Genomic DNA, 10841 nt, shown 5'->3' on the forward strand with positions numbered 1-10841 from the left:
CGTACATGAATCACGTTTTCAAGCTTGGAAAGTGATGAATCAATGACAGTAATAAATTTGGAAACAGCATCTGCACTGATGAATTTCTTCAGCACTGTCATGGTTTCACTTAGAACTAGGTTGAAACAATTAGTTCTGCAAAGTCTGTTGTTTTCTTGCTGCGCCAAAAATACTAAAGTTACCTTACTCCTCGTGGAAGCCATCTTAATCGTCAGCCACCACTACTGGTATTGCCGAATTATAATATAACCTTTGCTTTGGATAGAATTGAAATGTTTTGGGCGGGCAAAGTCATGACTGAACTGGGCAAATCATGGCATAAATGAGTCATTTCTCTGACAGCTGTAATTTATCAATTCATGCATCATTCAGTTTGTATTAAGTTAGCAGAGCTAATTACGAGATGCCACAAGTCAAACTTTGTTGTGACAGCAACATCCGGGCTCTTATTTTTTTTATTGTTTGAAGTCGCAGCACACACTAAAAATACATTCATTTTCATTTTTTTTCTTCTGAACTTTTTATTATAATTTTCAGATTGTGTGTGTGTGTACCCCCCGACCCTCTCCTTGACAGCAGTGTAATGCAGGTGTCATGCATTCACCAAAACCAAAACCGTTTCCATATGATGCGCGTGACGGAACATCATTTCAGCGGTCCGACACATTTACGACTTCCACAAATCTGAGAAAATCAGGACTTGAAGAAAAAGAGTCTTAACGTGGAAGGAAATCTTCAGACGTTGCGATTAAAAAAACCCACTGGTACAAGCTAGGTCTTGAAATAGTGAAGCCGTAAATCGGAGGGGGGGGGGGGGGGGGGGAGGAGAGGAGAGAGAGAGAAGGGGCTTCTTGTTAATGGGGTTCCACTGTATTTTTACAAGCTTTTTTTTCTCTCTCTTCAGCTTCGAGAGATCGTTGGCAACACACCGTCGTAGTTTTTTTTTCTCCCCTGTAAGAGTTTCTTGGGTTACTACATCAGCGCTGACAGAAGATAGCGAGACAGAAAAAAAGAGAGAAAGAGAGAAAAAAAAGCTAACAAGCTGTTGAAAGTGTCGTCTGCTTCGCGTGGCGTTGGCGGGGTGGTGATTAAGAAATCCATCTGGGTGCAAACACGCTTCTCGTGTTTATCATTTGATAGCAGATAAGTTATTTTTGGCGCAAGTGGTGCATTTCAACCCTTTCGTCGTCAGCCGGGTGTTTTTGTTATGATACGGGTATCATACTTTAACATGTGATCGTGCAAGCAATCTTTTAAACCAGTATTTCTTCATGAGTATAGCTAGGAATCCTGTCTCTCGCACAAATCGGTCACTCTGTCACCAGGAATGCGGAAATACACTCGCCCGCTTCTCCGCAGAAAAGAGCATTTTTGATGGAACATTTTAAATCGCAAATCCGTGACGACTTTATCAGTTCTTGACGTGGAGGTTTTCATTTTTTTAGCTGTACAGTTGTTCACTCCAATATCATGACACTGCAAAAGTATCTGTCAGTTGCTCGACGTATCTTAAATTATCTGTTTACTTATTAGTATTACATTGGTTTGACTAACAGTGTGTTTATAGAGAGACTGTCTTTCTCAGGGGACAAAAGTAGGGCTAATGGGGAAGTCTTTGAGCTAGTGAATGTGAAAAGTTACCCAGTAGCGTGGTACTGCTCCTTTCACAAAGTTTTCTGTTCCAAGACAAAAAAATATCTTGGTTTACAATATGGCCGGTAATGATGTTGTGATGACGCTTGAGAACCCCGTTTTACGCAATGAAGATTACACAAACTCTGATGACCTGGGATACAAAAAACAAAAACAAAACACACACACATAAAAAACAAACTAACGGAAGAGACACAGTTGTCTCAAAAACCAAGGAAGGGTAGGGGGGGTATCATGCTAGACCGCATTGTAATGTAGACGATAATGATGTTGTGACAACGTATGAGAGAGCCGTCTTACGGTGTTCGACGTGAACTTTACTCAATAGTTTTGATGATCTGCAAAAGCAGGTCGCGGAACGATTGTTTGATTGAGTGCAAATGGGTCATCTCGGAGGAGTAAACACCTTTACAGTGTACTTGGTAATGATGTTCTCTGGTTGCACAAATCTATGCTACGGTAAGGACGTGAAGACTTATGGTCATGCCTAATTCTCTCTCTCATTCTCGATCTCGTTCTCTCTCACACACACACACACACACACACACACACACACACACACACACACACACACACACACACACACACACACACACACACACACAAATACTGACACACACACATACACACACACACACACTGACACACACACTCTCTCTCTCTCTCTCTCTCCTTCTCTCTCTCTCTCTCTCTCTCTCTCTCTCTCTCTCTCTCTCTCTCTCTCTCTCTCTCTGTCTGTCTGTTTTCTCCCTCTCTCTCTATCTCTCTTTCTCCACCCCCCCCTCTTTCTCTCAATCTTTCTCCCCCCCCCCTCCTATCTCCACCCCTCTCTCTCTCTCTCTCTCTCTCTCTCTCTCTCTCTCTCTCTCTCTCTCTCTCTCTCTCTCTCTCTCCTTGCAGAGCTATGCAAAGAAACGCTATTTGCAGCAGGTGTAAAACGTACGTACCTCATCACCACTCTCCTGTTACAATGTTCATAGTATCAGTTCGGGGAACAAATAAAGCGAATCTGGGGTGATTTATTTCATTGCTTTTTTTAAAAAAGTTCTTTACCTGAAAGTTTAATCGCAAGGGTAATTCAGGGACATGGGAATGAAGCATTTATTTTATTTATCAATTACATGTTATTACATTTATTCTCCAGCAAAGAAGAATATTGTGCGGTTTTCGCTTAATGTTACTTTCGGAAACGTTTCCAAGACCGAGGACTAAAGGTTTTGTGTGTATGAGAAGAGAGAGAGAGAGAGAGAAAGAGAGAGAGAGAGAGAGAGAGAGAGAGAGAGAGAGAGAGAGAGAGAGAGAGAGAGAGAGAGAGAGAGAGAGAGATTCAGATTCAGATTCAGAATCAAAACTTTATTACGAAGGGATGAAGGTTTTAGGCGATGCCTAATCTTCCAACCTGTCCCTTTTAGCATACATGACATTATAGATTACATATATATATTTATTTAACATGTTTTAAACAGCCAAACGAATAACTAATTAACTAACAAAAACACTAGCTATAATAACGTAGAGAGAGAGAGAGAGAGAGAGAGAGAGAGAGAGAGAGAGAGAGAGAGAGAGAGAGAGAGAGAGAGAGAGAGAGAGAGAGAGAAAGAGAGAGAGAGAGAGAAGAGAGAGAGAGAGAGAGAGAGAGAGAGAGAGAGAGAGAGAGAGAGAGAGAGAGAGAGAGAGAGAGAGAGAGAGAGAGAGAGAGAGAGAGAGAGAGAGAGATCCCTGCGCCTTGAGTCCGAGTCTGGAGATACGCGCGCGATATAAGACTTCATATATATAAGAGAGAGAAAGAGAGAGAGGCAGACAGACAGCCCGCCAGCAAGCCAGCCAGCCAAGCAGACAGACAGACAGACATATAGATATAGAGACGGACAGGAGAAATCCTAACATATAAACTACAGTCACAACACATAACGAGCTGGTCGTTGCCCATGATAAGACGTTAGCAAAGCGACAAGAACATTCTCGAGACTCGCTGAAAAAAGATCTAGACTGTCGTGTTACATCCCCCGTGAATATGGAATGCCGTCTCAGTGGAAGATGAGTTGCCAAGGAAATTAGACCATAGTTTCTCAAAACAAAAGGATCTAAGATGAGCATTTCCTCTTCAGTTTTTTTTTTCGTCAACTTTTTCTTGGCGTCGTTGCTGCGGTTCCCTCCCTCTTTTATCAATCTTCTTTCTTCTTCCACCTCTTCCCGGCTTTTCGTGAGAAAAAAGTTTTTAACTGCACAAAAACTCTCCGTTTGGCTGCACTGCCTGGTTCTGTCGATTTAAGCTTGCACACCCATCGTACCATTGGTCGAGTCCGGCCCAATAGACTTCAATAAACGTGTGTTTTTTTATACAGAAATCCCTATGTGGAACATAAACATTGCTAACAAAGCGAAAATGAAAAGACGTGACGGAACACTACCAGAAAGAAGAGACCGAAGGCACTGCTGCATGACTTGAATAAGAAATAACGATGAGTGTTTCTTTTAAAAGCATGCATCTGCTGTGCTGCTGGTTGAAGAACATGTGTATTTAAGTCTACTTTTAACTTTTACTTGCATGTTTTTGAAAAGAGTACTACTTCAACGGAGCAAAGTTTTACATTTAGAGGGTACATTTTAACCAGAAAATGCGAATACCGGCTGCTGCTTGGGGCCATGTGTACAAGTCATGTAGGCATACAACACCTATAACAATTTTTTTTATTTTTTTCTCACAATGGCAATTAGGCATAGTACGCTTTCGAATGAACTATCGACTCTCACGCCAAATTCGAACTTTGAGAGACGTTAGTCTCACGACACAAAAGAGTCACCTTTTATAGTTTGTCAAAGTATAAATCATTTTAACAGATACGAGCGCGTGAAAAGCCTTTATATCTTTCCTCGTAAGAGTAATTTGCTCTCAAGCTTGTAACAATTACTCCTTCCTTGCTTTACTTTCTGCGAAAAGTAACGAGCACACAGTTTACAGTTAGGAAATGAGAGAGAGTGACGTCAGGGCGTAAATGAATGTGTTTGCAAATAGGTATAGAGAGAGATAAATTCTGTTCTCTGTTGAAAGGACGAATTACCGTGAACATGTTTATGTCACTAGGTGCTGAAGTAGTTTGCTGATTAGAGAAACACCTTCGTAAGAAGCGAGACAACTTCAACACGGGTCTTGGAATAAACAACCGCACGTACACAAATTGAGCCCAAAGTCGACTTTGCGAATATTTCGCGAAGTCTTTTTTTTTTTTTACCAAAAATGAATTCAGCGCAAAATGTTCTTGCAGCCAGCTTCGTGAAGTAGACGGACAAAATAAATTTTTCAATAGCTTTTAAAGGCTAAATAGATTTACGGTGCCAGCGTTGACAGACAGAATTCGTCTCTTCCTGTGGATGCTATGTGCTTTTCTCTCCTTTTTCAAACGCAGCTTTGAGCAGAAAGCCGCTGTCTGGAAATGAAATTGTGTGCATGGTATGCATGTGTGTGTTTTTCTCAGGGAGAGCGAATATGAATCTAGAATGGCACACAAATAAAATAAAAACTAAAGTGTCGGAATTATGATGCATGTTCCAGGCAGACACGAAGCGACGTTTTTAAACTGCAAACTTTCATTTTTCCTCTCTCTTTGTTACGGCGTGAGCCGGTAGAGTCTTAACAATGGGTTTCCAGCTGACAGGTAAACATAAGAAATATCTCGATGTAACAGATTCTGCGTCTTGCTTGACTTAGCCTGAGTTCAATTCCCCTGCTCAGTTTCACGTGCTTATTATTGTTTGGAGTACGCCGCTTTTGTGCAGCCTGTCCAAAACGTTGAGAATTTTGTATCTGACAGAGTTTTATAGCATTATGCTGAGTACATTCATTGGAAGTAACATGTCAAAGTCAAGGTTATATACTATAGTGCTCCAACAGTATGACGCATTTGATTTTAGAATAATCTTCCCTCTGTGGCTCCAGTAGGAGATTCCTGAAAGTTATAACGTTTTTACTAAAAGCGGCTAGTCAACAAATATTGATATCAAGGATGAAAGTCGCTTGTTTATTTCAATGCTTGTTGTTCTCACAGGCGCCAGGAGACTGGTTCCCCACAGCTCTCACTTACTCTTGTTCCACGTGTCGTATGCATTTTAGAGCAATTACATCCCGTGTTTTTCAAATATTGATATAGCGTAGTTGAAACGTGATTGCATGTAAATACGACAAGAATACGATGCTTAGTTGAAAACGTGTGCACTCAAAGCACATTTAACACGAGATCGAATCGTTACAAAGATCTAGAACTTAGATGTGTGGACCTAATTGCACACGCTTGGATTTACCAGTACGACTGTGCAATTATGTGTAAATGCCCTCTTTAAGACGTAAACTCGACGTTTGCAAACAGGACGTTTGCAAACACGCCGTTCGCAAACATTTTTTATCTCGGACTTACCACTCAAGCTCAATGTCGTTAGCCAAATTACGTACCAGTTACGCGGGAATTAAAAGGCAGGAATTAAATATATCAGTTGAATCGAATGCGAAGGTTCAAACAAGCAGGTAAATGCCTGGTCGTTTAGTTCCTACTTCCTTTAACGTAGCACCAGTAAAAGAGACGATACCCGATTTTAAAATCGTCATTGCAATTAGAGTAATACCACCATTCACCTTTTGCAAAATTGACATGCCTCTAACAATCAAAAATATAGGTCTGTAATTTATTTGTTATGTGTTTTTTTTTATCATCGTTTTGAAAAAATATGGGTTTGTTTCGAGTTTGGGAAACACCGAAATGAGTCGTGTATCTTCCGCAATAGAAAAACAAGTCGCGTAAAGCGAAATTAATACATTTAAGTCAAACTGTTGAACTCACAGAATGAAACTGAACGCACTGCATTTCTTCACCAAAACAATAGGTTTAGTCAATACAAGAAAGCGCTGACACATTCAAAGTGGCCTGCTGATCGCTGGAAGTGACAGCCAGTATAGCGCAGTAGTACATGCGCTAAACAGTAAAGAGCGCTTTTTCTTATTCTTGTTAACTTTGTGGGCTTGTATTTAATACAAACCTTAATATCTGTACGTTTTCGGATTCAGGAAATGATAAAGAATAAGATTAAATCATTTTGGATCGATTACTAAAGTCCTACTTTCTATTAAAACGTTGAGATTTTTATTCTTAAGCTTCCAAGCTGAAATGCTATTCCCATAGTCAGGGCTAACTTTTTCAAGACGAACTACTTGAATTGGATATTAAAGGTGGATTACTACGACTGACGTGTTTATTGTCTGTGGTTGAAACCCAGGCGCTTCGAAAATCAGCACAAGGGGCTTCCCCTTTTCTCTTGTTAATACCTTGTCACCCAATTTATCATCATTTAATACACCGGCGAACACTTTGCAAAGGACAAAAATCCGTATGATATCTTTTTTTGCTTGGGGTGAAAAGTATGCGTCTGGAGTTTACTTATCCCAACATGCCTCGGTCGCTGCTGTATATCAGGCACAACAAAAGTCTGTTTACGGTATTCCAACCGACCCTATTCTTTCGCGCGACCCTAGACTTTTTTTTTGGGCATTTGGGGAAGAAAAAAAATCTTTGTTTTTTGGCAAAATAACTTAAATATATGTTTTTTGGGAGAAAAAAAAAATCCCGACCTACCGACCCTATTTTTTGGCCTATGTTACCGTAAACAGACTATTTTTTGTGTGTGGCCTTACCAGAATTTAAAAGATTAAATCCGATATTTGTGTAAAGTTAAACATTCCTTGAGACTGAGATACCGTTGGGTAAACCACCTACGGTTTGACCCCATTCCCCGCTGAACCTGTACCTTGTGCATCTCTCGAAGTTCTAATTGATAATTGATGGGACGGTGTTTTATGACCCTCAGTGACCCATACGACTTGCCTTGACGTACGTTTTCAAAGCACAATCAAAATGTTCTGAAAGTTAGTGACCGAAATGTCCATTGCCGAAATGTTGTTATTGTTTGGTTGACGTTTTTTGTTTCGCTCACAGACGGTTGACTAACTTTCGATGCTGACGGCTCTAACCGACCCGTCAGAGTCGTTGGTGTCTATATTGTTCGTCTAAATAAAGTTATTCAAGTTCAACAGACTACTCGTTACTAGCTGACGTCAGGAACGCTGATGAATAGGCAGTTTGCTATACTAGTTGGCGTAAACAAGGTAACGACACATGTTTCACGGGAGCACAAAAGTGTGTTTTTTTCTCAGGTTTTAAAACAGTTTCGTTTCCATTCATCCTAAGTCGTTCAGTTAATACATTATATTAGGAAGCACAAATGTACTCACTCATCCACTCTTAGTGTCTGTTTCTCTCTCTCTCTCTCTCTCTCTCTCTCTCTCTCTCTCTCTCTCTCTCTCTCTCTCTCTCTCTCTCCCTCTCTCTCTCTCTCTCTCTCTCTCTCCCTCTCCCTCTCCCTCTCTCTCTCTCTCTAACTCTCTCTCTCTAACTCTCTCTCTCTCTCCCTCCTTCTCTACGTATTCTATATTTTTCCTGTACGTCTCTCTGCCTGCATACATGCCTATCTTTCTGTCTGCCTCCCCCCCCCCCCCCCAACTTCCCCTCTCTCTTTTAAAGTTATCCCCTGTTAGGGTGAGGACTAGATCTCCCCTCCCTCTCTCTCTCTCTCTTCCCCCCCTCCCATCCCATCTAAAGAACAAAGGTTTGTCTTATCTTATCTCACTTGACTCCTACAAAACCCGCCGTTACTCAACGAATCAGTGCTGCAAAGTGCAGCATAGCTATGCGCAAGGAGATTTGGATGTGATCGCATAAAATTTGACACGGGAAGCGAACAATAATATGTCTTGATGTGAAATTGCGAACAAAGCAAGTCAGGATTTTTCGACTCTGTAGGCCCTACTGGTTGTTTTTTCTCCTCGCAAGTGTCCCGAACCTTAAAACCAGCATTTTTTCCACCGTACACTCGTTCATTAAACGTTCAGGCCGCTTTGGGTAAATCAGAATAAATGCTCTACAAGCCGGACAACAACTTTAACTTCTGTACATCTCCTACCCATCCCTCTTCTTTTATTCATCTTCTTTCCCTCCTTCCTTCCTTTACTGTCTTTCTTTATCATCATTATGCAACGTTCATTACGTTATTAATAGATTTGGTTTATTGAGACAAATTTTTCAGCCGTTACCGCCTTATGTTGTACTGTCGTGCAGGAACACCACTATAAGCTTCTAGCTTGTTGCTGTTTCTGTGAACTTTGTATACATGTCATGATTGTAACCTTTGTTAAAATAAACTTATGTTTAAACCTAAAAAAAAAAAAACAGCATCTCCCTCCCATTCTCATTCTCTGTCCGTACTCCCTTTCTGTAGCAAATAAAGAAGAGTGCTCGCTCGCACAGACGGAATATTAAACAAAAACGGCTTTATACACAGAGAGAGAGAGAGAGAGAGAGAGAGAGAGAGAGAGAGAGAGAGAGAGAGAGAGAGAGAGAGACAGAGAGAGAGAGAGAGAGAGAGAGAGAGAGAGAGAGAGAGAGAGAGAGAGAGAGAGATTTTTCCGTCGGGAACTGCAGAGAAAGAGAACTGATTTTATCCCCGAGTACGCAGTACTAGGGTCCTGCAGACTTTAATTGTGTGTCTGTCTGTCTGTTCGTCTCGACTTAACAGCTTATTGCTGGGAAACTACTGGGCGCAGTTCGTTCAAAAGTTGATACACTAACTTGATAATAGGTCCGATTGATCGTATTAAAACTTCATAATGTTACCTGGGACCTAAATGCGAAATATTCCACAAAAACGACTCTTAACGGCGGGCGCGATTCGCGGTGGGATAGAACAGCCGTTCGGCTGATAAACCGCCCAGCCAAGCCAGCGACACCACACCAGGCTTTGCGTGCGTGCGTGCTTTGCGTGCGTGTACCACTGCGCGAGGATTATAGGCATTATTGAGTTCACTGGCGAATGTAAAAAATGTTGGCTTGGTGGAAAGCGTTTCCGACTATGGCCAAAGTGAACCGGGTTCAATTCCCGGCATGGGCGGTCTATATATATATATTTTTTTTTAATTCTTGTTTACTATTGTTTATTATGAACGTTTTAATGTTTTATTTTACTCCAATAATTTTTTTAATTGTGTAAAATAAATTATTTTTTTATTTTTATTTATTTATTTTTTTTTAAATCCAAGTGATCCGGGTGGAAAGCGATTCGTCTATGGCCAAAGTGATCCGGGTTCGATTCCCGGCATGAGCGGTCTATTTTTTTAATTTTTTTTTAATTCTTGTTTAATATTGTTTATTATGAACGTTTTAATGTTTTATTTTACTCTAATAATTTTTTTCATTGTGTAAAATATATAAATATATATATATATTTTTTTTAAATCCAAGTGATCCGGGTTCGATTCCCGGCATGGGCGGTCTATTTTTTTTTTTTTTTAAATTCTTGTTTACTATTGTTTATTATGAACGTTTTAATGTTTTATTTTACTCTAATAATTTTTTTAATTGTGTAAAATAAATAAATAATTTTTTTAATTTTTTTTTAATCCACGTGCACAAGACAAAAACTTTCGAGCCAGTCTGAAGAGTACTCGGGTCCAGCGCGAGCGTTTTTTTATTGTGTACGCCATTCACATACATGGTGAAAAATAGACGTGATTGCAAAAGGATTACACGCGACAATCATGTAAAGGAGCATACAAATACACACACACACACACACACACACACACACACACACAAACAGACCAAAGCTGTTTAAGAGAGAGAGAAAGAGAGAGAAATATGAAGAAAGAAATATGAAGAGAGAGAGAGAGAGAGAGAGAGAGAGAGAGAGAGAGAGGGGGTATAAAACAGAAGAAGAATAAACGGAAAAAAAACCCAAACAAATACTTGTCTCACCTGAGCAGTGACGAACAGGTAAGGGCGAGGGTGTTGCAGGGTCAGGTTGGACAGACAGACCTCTCGTTTCACCCCTCGCAACATCGTTCTAGTCCTCTTGTCAAATTATGCTGCTGGCTGTTGCTATCCGCTCCTCTCAGTCATGCAGATGCAGTTGTTTTGCTGATGAGTGTTTTTGCTTGCTTGCTTCAACTTCTACCACTCAGTGCTGCTGTGAATGATTGGTGTGTCACAAAACAGATTATGGTAACGATAAAGTCAGTGTTCCATTTGATTGGTTTGATCACTATGCCAGTATGCACGACTGAGTGTATTAATTTCTGTTTTGAAGAAAAA

General features: G+C 40.5%; 1 protein-coding gene across 1 annotated transcript in view; it reads right to left on the reverse strand.

Annotated features, from left to right (window-relative positions):
* LOC138964942 (protein rolling stone-like) overlaps positions 1 to 10841 on the reverse strand; it is a gene marked incomplete at its 5' end in the record, with an annotated part of 22733 nt that extends 11892 nt beyond the window's left edge. The window contains 1 exon segment of the mRNA XM_070337021.1: positions 10506 to 10841. Coding sequence (XP_070193122.1) covers positions 10506 to 10589 — 84 coding nt within the window.

This window comes from Littorina saxatilis, linkage group LG4 (genome assembly GCF_037325665.1).
Source record: "Littorina saxatilis isolate snail1 linkage group LG4, US_GU_Lsax_2.0, whole genome shotgun sequence".
NCBI classification, from domain to species: Eukaryota; Metazoa; Mollusca; class Gastropoda; order Littorinimorpha; family Littorinidae; genus Littorina; species Littorina saxatilis.